Source organism: Onychostruthus taczanowskii, unplaced genomic scaffold, assembly GCF_017590055.1.
Source record: "Onychostruthus taczanowskii isolate IOZ18803 unplaced genomic scaffold, ASM1759005v1 scaffold11, whole genome shotgun sequence".
Classification (NCBI taxonomy): Eukaryota; Metazoa; Chordata; class Aves; order Passeriformes; family Passeridae; genus Onychostruthus; species Onychostruthus taczanowskii.
Genome location: NW_024497629.1, coordinates 12,950,770 through 12,971,215, shown reverse-complemented (window position 1 = coordinate 12,971,215; position 20,446 = coordinate 12,950,770). Strand labels below are relative to the sequence as shown.

The 20,446-nt window shown below is 35.8% G+C and overlaps 1 protein-coding gene across 1 annotated transcript in view; it reads left to right on the top strand.

Moving 5' to 3' along the window:
- SNTG2 (syntrophin gamma 2) overlaps positions 1-20,446 on the top strand; it is a 209,788-nt gene that overhangs the window by 91,354 nt on the left and 97,988 nt on the right. Inside the window, exons 3-4 of the mRNA XM_041419899.1 lie at positions 11,058-11,114; positions 11,202-11,259. Of these exons, the coding sequence (XP_041275833.1) occupies positions 11,058-11,114; positions 11,202-11,259 (115 nt within the window). The remainder of the gene's footprint in view (positions 1-11,057; positions 11,115-11,201; positions 11,260-20,446) is intronic.

The window sequence follows — 20,446 nt, the reverse complement described above, 5'->3', positions numbered from 1 at the left end:
GGATCGCTTTCTCCAGACTCAAGAACAAACCACCCCAGTGAGCAAAGAATTGAGCAAAGAGGTCATGAGACTTGCATGGATAAAAAGAAACTCCTGTCATTACACTTACTCAAGTGTAAGCAGGAAATGCAGAGGAGATGGAAGCAGTCAGACCACTTGGAAGTAATGTAGAGAGGTTGTTAGACTACAAATGAAATGAAGGCCAAGTTCCACCTGGAATCAAATCTGGCCAAGGTTGTCAAGGGCAAGGGATGTATTTAAAAGAAAAGTTTTTTTAAATACATCAGTAACAAAAGGAAATCTAAGGAAAATGTGAGCCCGTTACTACATGGAGAGGGGACCCTCATAACAGAGGATACAGAGAAGGCAGAATTACTGAAAGCTGCCTTTGCACTGGTCTTCACTGGTAAGTTGAGACCTCTGGAATCTCTGACCCAAGAAACCAGGAAAAAGGACTGTTGGAAGACAGACTTTCCCTTGGTCAAGGAGAATGGGGTTAGAGAACACCTAGGTAAACCTGACATCCAGAAGTCCAGGGGCCTGGACGGGATGCATCCACAAGTGATGAGAGGGATGCTAAATACCACAAGGCTGCTCATGATCATCCCTGAAAGGTTGTTGCAATCAGGAGAGATGCCTGAGGACTGAAAAAAAACAAATGCCACCCCAGTCTTCAAAAAGGGAAAGGAGGAGGATCCACAGAACTACCAGCCAGTCAGCCTCACCTCAATCCCTGGAAGGGTGATTGGATGCCTCATTTTGCAGGCCATCTCTATGTACATGGATGACAAGCAAGTGACCAGGAATAGTCAGCATGGATTCACTAAAAGTAAATCAAGATTGACCAACCTGATTGCCCTCTTTGATGAAACAGATACCTGGATGGATGACACCTGAACTCCAACTTCAGTAAGGCTTTTGTCACTGTCTCTCACAGTATCCCCCTAGGAAGGTACGCATGCACTGGAACAGATTGCACTGAGGGGTTGTGGAGTCTCCTTCCTTGGAGACATTAAAGAACTGTCTGGACACAATCCTGTGCCATGTGCTGTGGGATGACCCTGCTTGAGCAGGGGGATTGCACCAGATGACCCACTGTGGTTCTTTCCAAACTGACTCATTCTGTGATTCTCTGAATTGGTGCACACTCATAGAATCCAAGCACAAAAGTATTGACAGAAATGGTGAATTAAAAATAAATAAACAGATTTCCCTATCTGTCAGGTATTTTTACAGAAGATATTTTTCCCTCCAGATTTAAAGTGAAACAATACCCACAGAAATAAATTAATTGCATGACAGACAGAGAGGGATCAATTTTAGTTAAAGGATAAAAAGAAAGGCATTAATTTTTAAACTTCATGAAGATATTACTGTACTTTGACTCTTTCTCACTTTACCTGCTAAAATTAATTTAATCTGACATAGAGTACCTCATCCTTAATATTCTTTGGTTTTCATCCATGTATATTGCTTCCTCCCTCTCCTGTTGACAGTCCGCAGTTTTATGCTCTCCTCTTTTCATAAGCATTTTCTTTCATTTATTTTGTATTTTATTTTTGTAAAAAAAAAAAAAGAACAGAAATCCTTCTGTTTTTTGTTTTGTTTTTTTGTTGTTTTTTTTTTTTTAATCGAAATTGGTCCTTCTCACAGTGATAAATTTTCTCTGAATTGGTGAGGGGTCAGGCAAAGAGTTTTTGAATGCAGGTGGATGGCATCTTGATTGGAAGAGGGCTCCTCAGATCCCTATTTGAGTCTAATAGAAACAGTATAACAAAAACCTTTGTATGCTTGATACTCGATGTTCCAGCTTCACAAGCTGTGTCTGAGAATGAATTAAAGTAGGTGAATAAGGAAGAAAAGCAGCAAGATTAGTTATTTTGTTGTTTAAAAAATAGAAACAGTGTCTGAAAGTACTGTTCAAATCCCTGATGAGATTTCTATGGCTTTTCCTTTATAACTCAGATGCTAATAATGACACAGAAAAATGTTACCTTAGAAAACCTCTAGGGAACAGATTTGCAAAAAAATCTAGAAGTTTTTGGGTTTTTTTTAAAACAAGGAAATTTCTGTCTCAAGTACTGCTAATATTGCAGTTTGCTCAGTGACTGTTCCACCATTGCTGGTGTGGTATTTTAGTCCAAAATTGTTTGTTTTTTGGTTTGTTTTTTATTTTTTTTAAAGCTAATAATGAACAATTTCTATCTTATTTTAAGCAGCAAGTGAATGATTAAGAGTCTTCCTTTTTAAGCTAAGATCAGTTGTATGGAGAAAATATATTATTTAACCATTTGTTATTTGTTTTTCATGCTCTGGAAAGCTGACCTAGATACTTAGAAGATAGCTATCAAGTAATTCCTTAGGAACTTTATTATGACAGATCATAATGCTTGTCTTGCTGCCAATCTGAGAACAGTTAGAAGTTTGCACCACAAAATAAATAAGAGTATTCTTCAGTATGATAAGAAAACTTTATTATTAAAGATAGAAAGAATAAGTAGCTTTAAAAAAGGCTGCTAAATAGAACAGAAGAATGCAAAGAACACTTTGAATATCCCTGAAAAACAATCTCATCCTGAAACATGGAAAGAGTCCATCTAAGGGTGAGTACTCATACCAACAAGATAAAAGAAAGGCACCACAACTTTGATAAGCCACACATATACATAAATATATGTGTCCTTTAATTGAAATTTAAATAAATCTATTACACTTGAAGTTATGACAGCGTCAGGACTGGTAAATTGTAGCTTAGACATTGTGCGAGATCTTGTAGCATTTTGAAGCTTTCAGCAGTTAGGAGCAAACTGTCTGACTGTGATGGTAGCATGAGGCTTTCCAGGATCAGTATTTGGGATATTGATGGGCTCAGCCTCTGTTGTTCATCTTCACTGTAGCTGTGAAATGCTGTGCAAAGTTGAATGCAGATTGGCATTACTCAGAGAAAATCTGTATTCTGGCAGAATTTAGCTATAATTTGTTGTTACAGGATGCCATTTAAATTGAAAGTAATCAGCTAATTTTCAATGGGAAAAGTATTACCATATCTTGACACAGGGCCTTATAGGTGTTAATAGTAACTATATTTTTAGATAATCTGCATTATGTAATTTGTATCTGAGAAGAGTCTGGGGTCTTTTCACACCACTTGCCAGGAAAAGCTCCTGTCCCAAACTGAATATTTGACAACTCAGTGGAGGAGCACCTAAGGATTATTCTGAAGTCATACTGAGACTGTTTTTCATTCAAACACATTAATATGATTCCTTCCCTCAGAGGAATAAAACACCATGGGCTTTATCAGTCATCTTAACTAGAGTAAATCATGTAATAATTTATTTTGAAAGGGACCTCTTGAGGTTATCTAATTCAACCCACTGCTGAAGGTGGTAATAGCTTCCAAGTTGCTTTGCCCATTCATGTTTAGAATGTCTCCAAGGATGGAGATGCTGGGAAGCTCTGGGTGTTTAACCATGTGAAGTTCTTTCCTATTGTTATGCTCAGCTGGAATTCCCTTCCTTGCAAGTTGTGATTTGCCTCTAATACTTTTTCTTTGTGCACCTGTGAGAAAAATTGTTTGGGCTTTTTTGTTGTTTTGTTTTGGGATTTTGTTGTAGAATCCTCCCTTAGCTTGGCTGGGTTTGTAAATAAAATGAGTGACTTCATTTTTGTCTAAAAAACTCCACAGAAATTCACCAAAAAATACACTTTCCCCTTAAAAAACTCCAAAATAACCGACAAAAAAACCTACACAAGCAAAAAAAACCCCACCAACTTTTACCTACAGTAATAAGATAATATAACATTTACAGTAAGATTATAATGTAAACTAATAAAATATTATATTTAATCTGCAGATGTCCCAGGTCTGTTTTAGTACATGAAAAGATCTACTTTGACTTTATACAAAACTGAACATCAACTGACATGTCTTAATTAATTTTTACTGCATTCTTCCTGCCCTTTTAGGAGAAGGTGAGAACTTGTACAGTGCAAGAACTTAAGCTTCAAACTATCACATTCAAAATAATATTTTGATTTTTGTCTACCTATTCCTTATAGGAATAGGTAGACACTTCATGGAAGTGGAGAACAAGTGTTACCATGGAGTACTAATTTGTGTCTTTCCCTCTCTTTCTTGAAGTTTTCTTGACTTACATTTACATTATGTCAATATTTTTTCCACTTAATGAGTTATACTGTCTTTTTAAATGATGCAACTGTTTCTAAGAATATAGAAGGCTGTTAAAAATGATCCACTCTTGTAACTAAAGTTTGTACAGACACCCATGAAAAAAAAGCTTTTCCTGGAAACCAGGCATAACCAACAGTATAGTAAATCCTACTCTCAATAAAGTTCTTCAATTCAGACCCTACCCCCAGTGTAGTTTTATAGAATAGTTGTTTCATTATTTTTCAAAGCAGTCTTTGGTTGTTTATGTGGCTAATGATAAGATGATTATGGTTACAGTTCTCTGAGAGGACTGTATTAAGGACTTGTAGAAATGCAGACATGGCGTGTTCAGTCAGACTGTGGCTAATTGTGTTACGTTTACCTTTTCCTCATGCTGCACTCATTTTTTAATATAGTCAGGACATACATAAGTAGTAACAGCAGTGAGTAAGGAAGCAGCAGTCAACTCAGTGCTTTCTGGTTTATAGTCAAGTATTCTTTGATCCTGACTGCCATATACTGGAAGAACAAATCTCTGTTCCAGTCCTAGGTGTTGGTATTGCAGTTCATCTGGTGTGCTGTATGATCTATTATATATCTTTACATATTAACATGAGATTGTCTGGTTCTAGCCTTGTCATGTAGATGCCTGTATTGTTAGACTTAGTGGTTAACCATAATCTGGCACCATGTTTTGTTAGTGTGCTGCACATACCTGCTCTCCTGTATGGTGTTTCTTTTGAATTCCATCCGGAAATAATTTTGGCAAGTGCAGCCCCTATTGTACTTTTAAATCCATACTTCTACAAGAAAAGTCAGTGTTATGAATAGAAGTAGGGGTTTAGATAAGTCCTTGCCTTTTCCCCAGGCCTCTGGCAGCAAGCAGTAGCTTTACTGAGGTGTTCAGCACCCCAAAACCCACTCTTGTCTGCAAGTTCTTTAATGATGGCTGATTCAATCTATTATAGAATGAATTATTCATTTAATAGAAAAAAACTAACAGATATAACACTTAAACTAATACTGAACAGGAATAAGGATAAAAAGAGAATCTACTAGTAGGTGTACCTATTTAATGTTACAGCTAGTGAAGAAATAAAATAGCTTAGGATTCACTGTATCTTACCATGCAATTGTTGGTGGAGCACACATCAAGGTCCTTTCCCTCATTCCCCAGAGGGAAGTAACCATGGATTTGCATCCCAACTCCAGGTAGAAGTCTCAAATGCTTCAGGGTGTAAGAGGCTTCTGCCTCTGTCATATTTTGTGTGTAGTTTATAGTTTCTAATAGTAAAACAGTGTCTATTAGTCAAGAATATTTTTATCCCTTCCCACATCTGCTCTCCAGACTATGTTGATTCTTAGCTGAGGTCTGAGCCCTTTTGGCACCAGAGATGACCTCTTGCTGGGCCTTTTATCCCCTGGGTTATCTCTTCTATATGCACCAGCTGTCTGTGGTAGAGCAGGGGGCGTAGCTGTCCTGCCACAATCAGCCAGCAGGTGCACAGCAGCCTGCAGCCACTGGGTAGGTGGAATTTTGCTGCCAATAAGTGAGAAGTGGGGGTTGTATGAGCAGAAGTGGAGCTATCTATTTGACAAAATGCTAAATACCTGTTAAACAATTTGCTGAGGAAGCTCAATGTTTGGAGAGGTGGAGGCTGTGAGCTGAGAAAGCCCTCATCATGGGAACTCCCCATCTTGAGGAGAAAATTTCCAGAAGAATTTCAACATATCCTTGCTCACCACATCCTCTTTTCTTCTTTTGGGATGTGTAACAACCAGCGGATATCTGCCTTTTATGATACATTTTAATGGGTCTCACATTCTTACAAGATCTGTTTCTTCAGTCATTTCCTATCTCATAAATTGCTCATGGTATCTGTCAAGAGTTGCTAAGAAAAGGAACATATGGCTGATACGTTAAGTTTTGAGAAGAAAGCTAACTCTATCCCAAGTGAAACCAGGACAAATTTATCTTCTTATCCCTTCAGCTATCAGACTTTCTTCCTGCATCCATGTGGACAGGTTACAGGCTTCTTTTTTAAGTCTTATTATTGCACTTGTTTTGCTTTTTCCTTTCCCCTGTATGTTTCCCAAGGGCCTGGATGGCAAACTCTGCATTTTTTTTTTATAGCAAACCTGCCCTGTAGTATCTGTAGTTAATTTGACATCTTGCTTTCAACAAGTAAGGAGATCTTCTGAGACTACTTCTTCCAATAAATACCAGCTGCAAATTTAGAAGTAGGAATAAATTTATTTTTTAAAAAATCCTGTAAACAATGCTGAAATTATTTCTTTGTTCTCTTTGTTCACCTTTTCCAAACTTGTTCACTTGTTCTCTTTGTTCACTTTTTCCTATCTTCTTGTTTTTAACTTTTTATGTTTAAGGACTAATCTGTTATCTATTAAGGTCATAGTCTGTTGTGGTTTGAGTGTGGGGACTAGATAGGCTCATGCACATTTAGTCATGGCTATTTATCAAATATATATATTTGATATATGTTGTATTATATCAAACATAAAATTTATCATTTACATACGTTCTTTTTCTGGGTTAAGTAAAGGTGACTAGTCCCCTTGAGTGAAGACCAGTGATTTTTGTCTTAATTGGTGATTTTGATGATGTGTCATGATACTGAGCCTGTTGGTGCCCCTACATTCCATGGGATTTGCTGATGTGGCCATTGTTATGGACATTACTGTGGATAATAATTGGTTGACCCATTTTTGCCCATTTCTGTCTGAAGCAGTATAAGGCACATAGCACCCCTTGGTAACTGCAGGGCTGAGCCCAACTACTCTTAGCCCATGGGCACAGACTCAGGCTAACAAGTGGAGTTCGTACCAGGAATTTAACCTTGTAATGCTATTGGTCAGTGAAGCCGAAAGATGGAGAGGAAGCGACACCGTCACACTCGGGCAGTGCTCAGCTTAGTTACCCCCAAGGCTCTTATTGGGAACACGAGGAGGTGTGACATTGGCAGCTCTGCCCAGCTCTTAACTGTGTCCTACCCTAGAGAGTTACTCCCATCAAATTTAATGCTGTCAGCGTCCAGGTCCTGCAGAAGGAAAGATGCCCACACAGGACACGAGTCAGCACAGGGTTCCCCACTTGACCTCCTTTCTATGGGGACAGGGCAGTCCAGGAGGACACTGATGGAGTCATCACAGTAGTCTTAGTGATACGTAGAAAGGAAAAGAACAAATTAAATTGTTGGTGATCTGTCTCTTCCAACCTGTCCTTGCCATTGTGAATGGGCTTGTTTCCTAGAACAGTTTCTACAAAACCTGAAGAACACAGACTGTGTCAAGTGCTCCAGCCTTTTCTGCTGTGTACTTCAGTTTGATGCTTGGAAATAATATATGTATTCATTAATATTTTCGTGCAGACTGGAACAGAAAAGTAAAATATTGTGCCTACAGAGTCTTTTTTCAAAAATGTCTCTTTATATCAATGATTTTGGAGTGCTTCAAGCAGAATCTTCTTCTGAAATCCCCATAGCACATTATTAATTTAGATAGATAGATAGATAGATAGATAGATAGATAGATATAATACCTTTTTCTGATGAGAGGTCTTTTGCCACAAGTGCCAGTCCTGGGTATTAACAACCTGGTAATAATGACATATTAGGTAGGCATTGGCCTATAGGTGGATATAAAATCTTCCTAAAACAGAGCAACAGAAATAAGCACTGCAGTTGCCTTCTCATATTGCCCATTAAGCTCCAGTCATGCCACTTCATATGAGCAAATAACAAGAGACAAAAGACCTTCCCAGAGATAAAATTTCTATCATCATTTTTTAACAGAATCTAGTAAGTCTTCTGTGTAGAGCTCTCATACCTAAAAGATGGGTATTTGACCATATAGTTCTTCCCATTATATTTGAAAGTGTTATTCAGTGTGCAGCTAATGAAAGTATAGCAAATTTTTCAGCTGTATTATTCATTTTAGCTGATATAAGCAGCACTGCACTTTTTACCAAGTGGTCTCTTTATACAGTTGTTGAAATAATGCTCTTGTGAATGGTGTCTGCATCTTATATGGGTAAAATTTTATGTTGTATCTGCTTTTCAATATATTCCCTGTCTGACATCATTCTTGGAGTTCCTGAAATTTTCTGCCTCACCAGCTGACAGCTTGCAACAATAAAAGGTCTCAAAATATAGGAATATTCCATATTGGTATCCTGCGAATTACAGTTTTATTTCTTATGTTCTGTATATTCAAATGTGTTCTGAAGTTTTATGTGGGATACTACTTTGTCCTGTAATCTCCTAGAAACAGGAAACAAAACAGCCTGTTGTGCCATGGGGGGGTACATAATCTCTTCTGCTTGGTAGCACACCTGTAATGAGTGATTGTTACAGAGTACACATTGGGTGCTTTGGAACCCATAAGAATAAAGAGTTTCAAGAAACCATAGATACTATTGAACAAAACAAAATGCTAGTTAAAAAGCAAAAAGGTTAATTTAAAAAATGTTAATTTCAGCTTTGCTGTTCAGACTTATTATTAGTAACACTGTCTAAAGAGTTTTCCTTGCTTATAATGAAATAAAATTACACAGTCTACTATAGCACTCTATTTTTTATTTTTTAACACTGATACAAATGTCTGTCTCACTTCGCTCTAAAACCATAAATAAATACATCTGGAAAGAAAAATTATATCTAGCCTGCAGGCAACCAAAAAGTGAAATAAGTTGTTTGTTTGACTGAGACATACACATTGGGTTTTCAGCTGCATATGTGCATGACATAAATGTCACAAAAAGATAGGTTTGTTTATTTCCCCACAAACATTGCAGTTCAGTTTTGGCAAGATGCTTTGGAGTAGAGGTTTTTTTCATAGTTACTTGCAAAGCTGCTGTGGGTTTCAGTCCAAATTTCATAGTCATGAAATTTTGTCTTGCATAATAAATTCAGGACTGATTCAGATCTGAGGTCTACTGAGCCGACTGTCCATTTTCTGACAGCAGCTATTAATGTTTCCTTAGAAAAGCCAAACAGGGCAAGAAAGCTGTTTTTCTAGTCATAGCAAATTATATATTATCATAGACTTGAAATAAATTTATGTAAATGATCTTGATCATGGCACTTAATCATGCTCAGCTTTTAGCATTTTACTTTGCAATTTGAACATCTTGAAACGAAGAAAGTTTTTGCAGCTTTTAAAAGTAGCCTTTAGTAAGCTGATATGTAGGGATCATTTAAGTATGAGTTTAATATCTTCTTTTAATAGCAATATTTGAATACCTGTAATAAGCAATACTATGAACTATTTAAATAGAAATATCAAGATTATACCAATGTTATGCAAATAGTTTGCTTCATAGGACTGCCTATCAAGCATATAAAAATGTATGTTAACTCTATTTGAAAATATAAAATGCCAATAAGTAGTACCCTACTTGTCTTTTTAATAAAACTTCTAAAGCTGTTCATGTAGCAGCTTTCTATTTGCGTGATTGTGCTAAAGCAAACTAAAATGTGAAAACATTTATTCCATTGTCTCCTCGTTGTGATGGGATATATTAGAATAATATATTTTCAAGGTGTGAGTATAAGTGGAGTAAAACAAGAATTAAGTAAGCAGACAGTCATTATTCCTGGAAAGCATCTCTTGGGAGTGAGTCACTGAGTGAATTCAAAGTTAGGGATGTATTCTGATTCGGTTCGGATCTGAACTTTTTCAGCGAGTGTGATAATTTTGATCAAAAGTTATGATGCAGTTCCAAATTAATAAAAAACCTATGAAAAAATTTGCATTGGCATGGATTTCAAAGAAAGTGAATCGTATTAGCTGAAATTGAATCATATAAACCTTTTGACATGTCAGGTGCCATGTTCATAGTGCAGCAGTTTTCAATTTTTAGTGCAGACTAGTGTAGTACAGTATTCATTGGAACAGAAGCAATTTTGAAAATGTATGAAAAAATTCCTAATTTTTTTACCATAAGCATTATTTTTATCCACCTAAAATGAGACTGAAATTCCAGTTACGTTTTGTTTTGTTTTGTTTTCCCCTGAGCCAATATGAACATATGTCTTTCGGAGGGGTGAGACAGAGCATACCATTTAAATAAAATGGAATACAACACACCTATACAGAAAGTATACATATAGGAGTAATCTTATATACTATTTCTAATGCACGGAGAAAGAAAAAAAATATTACATGTTCAGGAATTACTGTAAAGATGGCATTCTATCCACTACTGTTCAGCATGTTCCAAGAAAAGTTCCCATCAACTGTATAATTATTGTCAACAGATTAAATGCTATTATTATGTTGTCAGGCACCATGAGTTACACATTATTGAAACGTCAAATTCAGCATACTGTTAAACATATGATAGGTTTCTTTAGAAAAATATTGATAAAGGTTTATCTTCTTTATGCACTTAAATCTGAAAAGAAAAATTAAGCATTTGAAGTAGACTATTACTAAAAGTTTTTCAGCATATGCTACAAAAAAGATATAGAGATCTGAAGATGTAGACTAGAAAGCACTGGTATCTTTGGTTGAAAAATTAGAACAAGTATGCATACGCAATAGCTATGAAAATGCACATATCTGAGTTCTTCAAAGGAAAAGTATGTACAAATTTCTGTTCAGGAAAAATATCACTTCAGAGACAGAAAAGCATGCTAAAGTCTGAATACACAACTCACAAGTTCTGCTCTCTGTGATAAGGAATTAGTTGCCTATAAATCAATGTTGAATGATACTTCAGAACTGATCACTCTGATAATAACTGATTCTAGACTGCTTTTAGGAATATTTTTTTAAGTAAATGAGAGCCTAGGAAAATCTTTTATGCTCATTCAGATATTGTATTTTCACCTAAATTTATTTTTTCTACAATTTTTTAAAGCACAGAACTGTTACACTTCGTAGACAACCAGTTGGTGGCTTGGGCTTAAGCATAAAGGTATGGGTAACATCTCTTTTTTTCTTTTGAATTTCAGTATGACCACTTCAGTCTTGAGATCTCATGGTTAATATCTCTCTCTTACAGGGTGGTGCTGAGCACAAAGTTCCTGTCGTCATATCAAAAATATTTAAAAACCAAGCAGGTAACTTATGCTATTTACTTATGTAGTACTGTTGTTACTAATAGTTTCAGGAATCTGTTTTTATTTCAGTAAGACAGTTATGTTCCAAACAAAATATTTAAAGTGACTTGCAAAAACATAAGTATGACAGAGGAAATCTATTGATATACTTAGATTTTATAATACAGAGGACAGAAAAAGTACAAACCAGTTGTTGTATTTTTTCCCACAGAGTAATTCATTGCTACATGGCATGACTAACTGTGCCTAGGTGCCTGCAGAGAGTAATTTGTAATGTTTATTATGGTAAAGATAACACAACATCCAAATCAGTACAGTCTACCCCGTTAAGTATTATATTGACATGTATCTAGCAAAAGGAACCTTTGGGAAACCTTTTCAGACCTGAAACTGAACTTGCCAAATTGGAGAACTGGTCTGGAAAACAAAGGGGTTCTTTAGTGAGGAAAAGTTGCATGTGGGTGGGCAGTGCCTTGCAACATGAAGGGTCTTAGATGACCAAAAGCAGTCGTGTTCTCTTCTCTGATGGATGTGGACATGGGGATAAGCTTGTTCTTTTGTTTTCTGAGGCATTCTTTTACATATTTTAAGATTTGTTGTCTTCCAAAGCTTCTATGTGTTTCCTCTCTTCCCTAGTATAAATCTACCCATTTCATATAACCTTTTCTTCAAAAGAAGGTGAAGACTGTGATCCTCAGTGCATGTCCTGCTCCTTAAAGGTCTCAAAGCCACTGACATGACCTTTTTAATTCATCAGGCTCTTTTCCTGTTTTGCTGTAATGGAGATTAAGCACATTTGCTTGACACCATATTTAGACTTACACTTTACTAGGTCACATACTGTGCTGATTTTCCTCCTCTGCATTTTCTTCAGAGGGTCCTTGTTTTACTTGAAATGAATACCTGATTTCATCTGATACCTAATGAATATTGAATGGATTGTCTGTGCCTGTATCCTATTGGAAACACTGCTTCAAGTTTCCTGTGTACAGTACTTACATTTCTTTTTATAATATTGTTTCTGCAGTGAGGAAGAGAAGGTGAAGATTTTTATATCAAATGTATTACTGTATATGGAACAGTGATATGCTCCTTAAATACACAGTGTAATAAACAATACCAAGAAAATGTGCTGCATGAAAATAATAACAATAATTTAATATAAGCATTCAGATCAAAGGGAAGTAATTCAGAAATTTAATCACCAACAAGGAAAGCTGTGTCCTGCTCTCTTAGGGCATAGTACTCTCAACAAAGGTTAGTAGTGAGTTTGTATATAGAATACTTACATTCAAAGTTTTGTACATTGTGAGTAGTTTATCTGTATTTATTTGTAGAGAAACAAATGCAACAATTTTGTGGGGTCATCTTTTTACTTCAAATTTGAAAATCACTCCTCAGAATGTATTTAAGATCTTATTATCTTTTGTCTGAGGAAACTCCAAAATCAGTAGTGGTTATAACCAGGGGCAGTGCTGTATCACAGCAAGCCCATATGCAATGTTCCTGGCAGGATCAGTGAATGGAATGAAGACATTGACACACCTGGCAAGGTATGAAGGAAGTAGTCGGGCAGGTTCCAGTTAGCTCCTGCATACCTTCTAGCCTGAGTCTGTGATTCAGGTAGTGCTGCAGGTGCTAAAGATCAGAGATCTGAGATAGAAATGCTTTTTGGGGCACTTGGCTTACAGCACTCACATTCCAGTTACTGAATTTCTGTGCAAGAGAAAACAGAGTGGAGTTTTTGTTCACTTGTTTCTTCCAGAAAATGAATATTTCTAAAATCATCAGAAGAATTTCAAAAGTACTCAACCTTCTTATACTGCAAATCTTTTTTTTTTTTTTTTTTTTTTTTTTTTTTTAATAGGGGATCTCACAAATCTCAGAGAGGTGCTGTTATTCAGTATAGGAGGAAGATAACAACAAAGTAACAAAAGCTATTCACAGTGTTACTCTTCTAGTATTATATGTAACTGGAAATTAAGTAAGAGAACATGTCTAAATTTATCTCACAGGTGACATTGAGGCAATATTTCCAGTTTAAGATTCTAGTGTTTTAATGTAAGAGAAAACAATCTAGCAATATTATTTAAGGGAAAATAAGAAGTGTTCTATAATTATGTGCATTCTCTCTCCATTTATACAATATATTGATACACAGACACGCATACCAAAATGCAGATGTACTTACATAAATAGAATATCTTTAAAAGGTTTAATATAATGAGAAGAAGTGTTATACAAGATGGAGAGACGAGACTGGTGCAGATTTATCTAAAACTAAGTTTTGTTCTGAAAATCTGTATATTCATAATGTAGATAAATCACCAATGGTCTTTCATTACACAAGGTACTAATAACAGTGAAACAGATTGGCTGGCTTTAAGAGTGGCTTTTAGTTAAGCAGTGAGATTCATTATTGCTTCAAGCAAATATACTGAATTTTAAAAAATAAAAAAGGCTTTATTGTGCAGTAACATTAGAAAATAAATAATTTACCTGATTAAAAAAAAGCAATTTCCTATCAGGTAAATAATTTACCTGATTAAAAAAAAAAAAAAGCAATTTCCTATCAGGCGTTTTACTGTTTTCTGTACTTGAGTAAAATGCCTGAACGTACATGAGTAAAATTCTCCTTAATAACTGAAGAGCTGATTTCCTAAAATGGTTAATAATTTGTGATACTTTTCATGAAAAATGAAATAAAATAATGTTTACAACCTTACTTTGTATGGATATAGTACTATTTTTAGTACCAAAGGTAGAAGCATGATAGAATAAAACAGTTGTTTCTTTTTTAGATCTCTATATCCTTTCTGCTATCTAAATAAAGTAATTAGTTGTCTATTTTTGTACTGTTTATTTTTTCTAACATTGGATAAGTGATTTTGTTGGTACTGACCTAAGCATCAGCTGACAGCATTTGTGCTTCAGTTTGTGAAATAGGATGAACACTTCAATAGGATTTCATTTCATTATTCCACAGAAGCATATCCATAGCAGCAGTGCTTATAAATACTATTCTTATAGATTTGACCTCTCAGCTGTGATCACTGTGTTTATAAATTTCAAATTAGTTATTCTAGATCATTCTTCTTTCCTGAACAAGTTCACTGAAACATACACAGAAACTCAGTTAAAGAGCATAACTTTACATTTTTGAAATACAAGATTAATTGGTCACTCAGTGATGGAGACTGATGTCCAATGTACTGCAAATCACAGTAAAAAATATACTGAGTTTTTCTTGGGCACATCTTCCTCAACAGTGTTAGAGCAAGTTTTGCTAATTCCAATGACTCATCACCAAGTTTGGCATTTTATGCTTTTTCTATTGATTCTGCCTTCCATTCTAGTAAAGATTACTTTTTTTTTTCCTACCTCCAAAACTTTTGCTAAAGTTAATTGCAGAGGGAAGAAAGTTCTGTGCCAGACAGAATGAGAAAAAGTAAATACAAACTTTAAAATGTAATGTAGAGTTATAAACTCAAAAGTAAAGTGATATAATTAGCCGCAGTATCATAGGAAATTATTTCACTTCCAAAACCAGGTGTTTTTCCTACCCATAAATCAAAACATCAGTTGACTCAGGGTATTAATAACATTGCTGATAATCTCCTAGATTATGGAAAGAATTATTAATGTTGAAACTTCTCAGTAGTGTTCTATAGGCCTGATTCAGGCTGGTTTGGTTTTGGGTTTTTTTTTTTTTTTTTGGGTTTTTTTTTTTTTAATGTAATTTAATGCATTATTGTTTTTGTTTTTTCCTTTTGAAACAGTCTTAAGATGGAGTGCATTGTACTCATTGTACATTGATTGGTGATTTGCTATTAATTTCTAGGTGTGTTATATTTTCATATATGTGCTATAATCATATTAACAATTTACTTAAGGCAAATAGTGCTGTGGACTTACAGTCAAATAAATGTAGAGTCCTGTTCTTAGAGCTATGTAATGTAATGTCCAGAACTTGGAAAGGAATCATATCGGTCAGGTTTTCTTTTTGTACAGTGAATCTATCAGCTCAATAAAAAATAGTTCAGAGAAACTTCAAATGCTATATGTGGAGATAAAGTGTGGAGATAAAATTTCATGTGTTTACATCTTTCTCTGTGTATTTCCATTTTTAATTACTGAAGATTCTTTATGAGTTTGTAGAATCTAGATGGTGGAGGTTGTAAAAATGAATGGATTTTTAAATCTAAGTTCATCCTATGTACAAATAATTTACCACATATAATATTGGAAATTCTGGTTGTTTAAACATCAAACAATAAAGTACTGTTTTATTGCAGAATTATCCAGTTAGCAATCACATTTTCATCTGATGCAACTTTTCATTTTGTGGGACCTTTTCCAATAATTTGACTACTGCTGCAAGTTCTGCTCATAGCTCATGTAATGTGTGGAGTCTAACGAGCAGCAATGATGAAACAGAGCAGTGGGTTCAGCTCATGAGCCATGATGAAAATAGGTAAATAAAATGCTATAAAGTGCAATGGAATGGGGTTAGTTTGCATTGTGCCAGTTTCAAAAAAATCTCCGTTAGGAGCCAAAATTAATTAAAATCTTATTTTGAATGTATTTTCCCATTTTCTGTAGTAAAAGCTGACTCATAACTCATGTTTTCCTGTGTTGAAAAATCTTCTGTTTTGTGCTAAGTCCATTCCTAACTAATGCTGTCCAGGATTGGAATGAACTCCAGACATTCAGCAACTGAAACATTCTTGGTTTAAAACTGTGAGCTCTGCAAACACAGACTGTGTCCAAATATCACATCCTGGCTCGTGCATTCAGGACATGGCATCAGTTTGATGAGGGCTTTTAACAGTTTTGCATGCCAAAGATGGTTTTGTGTGAAATTGTCTGTGATACCTCCTCCACAGGTATATTTCTGGGTTTTGGTGTTGACTCATCACCCAAAGGGTACAAGCACAGTAACCCAACCTAGTCTGAGCGAGCTGGTGGGCATGATGTGAGATTGCACTGAGCTGCACAGCATGGTTCTACCCGCAGCTGATGTTCTTCATCCCTGCAGCTGTATTCACCTTAGTTTCAACAGCCTTGGAGAATCATTCCACTGGGGCAGCCAGCTCAATATTAAGGATGCGTTAAGGGCAAACAAAGGTATTTAGGCTTATAAGGAAGCCAGAAATTTGTTACACCTTGTGCTAATGAAGCTGAAGACTGAATACAAGGCCATCTTTGAACATGTAGCCTCATTAGAACATAAGGCCTCATTACAATATAAGACAGCTGAAGCTGTTTGGACATTATTTCCTAATATCACTTAAAATTTTATTCAGGTTTTTGTTTTAGAATTAATCTTATTTTCTATAAATATTTTATTATCTTTCATAGTGTTATTTTCCTTTATTATTAGAAGGCTAATGATATATGAAGTTAGCATACTCATTGTTCTTTCTCATGGACATATGCCTCCATCTCTAAACTTATTTTCAGAAGGCATGGAAGAACATTCTTAACATTTTCAATTTCTTTTTAACTGTTGCCTTCTCAAGACAAGGCAGGCCATGAAAGGCAGTATCTCTTAATAGAAGGAAAATCTTAATGAACTGTTGAAGATCACTCGACAAGTAAAAGCAAGGTATTTCTATCTCTGATTCAGGAAATTTTTTCTATTCAACCTAGTAAGAATGTATTTAAGGTCCAATATTGGTTAATAATTGAGTTGATATAGTTGTATTTTAAATTACAAATTAAAGGTCTTGCTTGCAACAGGTGTATCTTTACAGTCAGGAGTGTAATTATGTCTAATTCATGGAAGAGGAGGGGAAAAATACATCTGGATATACTGAAGTTGTCTTTTGCATCCTTAATACTAATTTTTTCAATCTTTTAATTTCATCCAATTTCTTAACTATTCCTTTATATTTTCTTCATGCAGTTAAATACTTATGGACATGTTTAATGTGCATAAGTAAAAGGCTTAAATTTAAGCTTGTGAATTGATAAATCCATGAAGTCAGTGCCACTCACTGTGTGCTTTAAGCAGCATTTTTTGTCGTAAGACATAGTACCTTGCATGTTTCTCGTGTGATTCAGGAATTCAACAAAAATTAGTGAAAATATATACTGTGACCAATCTTGAAAAATATAAAGACATCAGATAATCTATGGACTCAAATCTGCATAGAGATTTGCATCAATTAACTAGCTGTAACTAAGTATTTCCAGAGACTCTGTTCAGTAAATTTGCCATTTCATTACCTTGGAAATTTTGGAAAATTTGATACAGTCTTAGTGGATAGGAACAGTAAGCAAAGCAAAGCCAGAATTACTGGTTCTTTTCCCTTCTCACTGAGTGAAAAAGAATTTTTAATAGTTCATTGCACTGTTAGAGGTTTTGGTTTTCTTTTTTTTTTTTAAGTAACTAGAATGATCATTTACATTTGGGAAAGTTTTTCAAATCTAATATACGCAAAAATAAGATTTTCAGTTTTTTAATTATTATTTTCATACCATTACTTCAGCATAAGCCGTTTTAGGTATCCATCCTGCTTTCCTTTGTTCAGTATTACTTTTGAATTTAATCAATGTACAGCATTTAATCAGCATTAAACCTCTTTAAAGATAATTAAGATTAAAAGTAAAGGTGATGTAGCACTATTTTTTCAAGTAAAACTCAAGAGGCAAACTGGAATCTGAAAAAGTTGCATTTATTGTTTCATTGAATAAGGTTATATGTTCTGTGGTAGCCCAAAGCTCTTTTTGAAGTATTTTGGTTTTAGTGTTGCTTCATTTTACTCATAGTGACTGATAATTTTAGAGTAGCCTTTCATAAGCAGCTTTGTATATGAAGATGTTGCCAGTGGGAGAAAGTTTCACAAAGTTTGGAAGATTTTACTTAATATTTTTGTCATGTAGGTTGAATGTGATTTCAAGGAAACATCAATAGATGTTTGGAGACTTTTTGTCTCCAAATAGTTTTTCCAGTCACTTTATTTCTAATATATTTCTAAACTATATATTAAATTCTGCATTGTAGTGACACACCCTCTACAATTTCATTTATTATAAACATATTTTTGAGTAACCATCATTGATTTTAAATTATAGACCATTGTCTAAACACAGTCTTTCATCACAGACATAACAAGCATAGCTATGATGGTGGCAGCAGGTGTCCAGCTTATTGGTTTCGTACGCAGCATAGTGCACTTCTAGAAAAAATTTGCTGATTGTCCCAAATGCTGTGCTTGTTTCAGTTCATAGAGTGTTTGGTATTGACCACATAATGCTCCTTCTCTCATTTACCTATGTGGACAGCCTTGATTGTTTTTCAAGATTCTGTGAGTAGGACATAATTAATTGCTTTGTGCTCTTAAACTATAAAATTTATTGGCTAACACACCTGAGGTGGCTGGGGATAGTGCAGTATTCATCACCCCTGTGGAATGAGCAACGGGTCTTTGCTGACCTGGCAGTCAACAGTCCTGGAGGAAAAGTTCAGCCTCCACTGCTCCATAGAACACAAGGGAATTGTTGTCTGTGTTGCCAAGTTACAATCTTCCATTTAGCCAGTTTTCTTCCTTGAGGTTTTACACTTTTTCATATTACTGCTTTTCCTTTTTAAGCCTTGAGCTCCTAAATAGTGTTATTTCAAGAATTTTAGCTGTGTCTAGAATTTAGTCTTTCCTTTTTTGCATGAATACTAGCCTACATATTTTCTTATAACTTTTGTAACAATGCAGCAGTTTTCTCAGAAGACTTAGACAATGTTGCAAAACACTGCTGTTGTGTCATTATGCAGCGGATCACAGATAGCTGAACATCCCGGAAAATGGTAATACCTACCTACCTGCCCACAAAACTTCATCATGCACTCTCCCATCAGGATCTTATATTTCACACAAATATTTTCTAGTTCTTGCCCTATATTTTTATGTTGCCACCTCTCACAGAAATTTTTCCAAATTCATTTCTTACATTTCCACATCTCTTTTTTTACTGTGCTTTTTCCTATATTGCTGTTTCCAGCTGATCTCCCCAAAAGCAGCAGCTGCTTTGGCCGCCCAGCAGAGCCAGCAGCACAGGGCCCCAGGAAATCAGGGCTGCTGCTGCCCACATGTGCTGTCCTCATCACCTCTGTGGCTGGCAGATCAGCTGACTGCTACTTGCTGAAGAGCAAACAAACATATCAGCTGTGCTGCAGGGGCTTGGAACCTGAATCGACTGTGACCCCCACACAGAGAGTGTAGTACCTGAGGACTGGATTCCTAGGGTTTTTCTCCTGAAGGAGGCTGAGGACACAATGTCCTTGTGTTTCACCTTGTTTGGCTGCTCTAGGTTCTACACTGATTCCAGTTTCAGGAACTATTGCAGTACTTGTAAGCAAGGTCTGCTTCTCCCTGCTGGGGCCTCTTGCCGCTGTTACTGGCAGCATTAATACATCACAGTGTATGGCACTGGTGTGCCCTAGGATAGTCTGCTTAAGGGTCCACAAAACAGAAAGGCTTTTGTACTAATTTTCCTTGGTCAGCTTCACTTCACTTGAGAGCACTTATACTGGAGGACCAATCTGATCTCGTTTAAAATCCCTGAAACTTACAATATGGATATAAGGAACCTCATCATCAGCTGCTTTGTTTCATGACCTCTTTCTCTTCTGCCTCTTCACACATGCCTTTTGTATCCTGGTTTTAAGCTGAGATAGGATTACTTTTCTTCTTAGTAGCTGGTACAGTGCTATGTTTTTGATTGAGTATGGGAATGATGTTGATAACAAACTGATATTTTAGTTCTAGGTAATAGTGCTTTCCCTAAATCAAAGACTTTTCACTGTCCCATGCTCTGACTGCAAACAGGTGCACAAGAAGTTTGGAGCAAGCATGGCCAGGAGAGGTGACCCAAACTGGCCAAAAATGTATTCGACGGCAAAGAAATATTCCATCCCATAAAACATCATCCTTGAAATATAAACTGTGGGGAATTGGCTGGGAGGTGTCAGTTGCTGCTTAGGGATGGGCTGGGCATCAGTCAGCAGGGGATGAGGAATTGTATCGTTCTTCACTTGTTTCTCTTGGGTTTTACTGCACACTGTCTCCTTTCCATTACTATTATTATATTATACTTCAATAATTAAACTGTTTTTGTCTCAACCCATGATTTTATGTTTTTTGTTTCAAGTCTTCTCCCCATCCCTGTGGGCTGGCAGGGGGTAGAA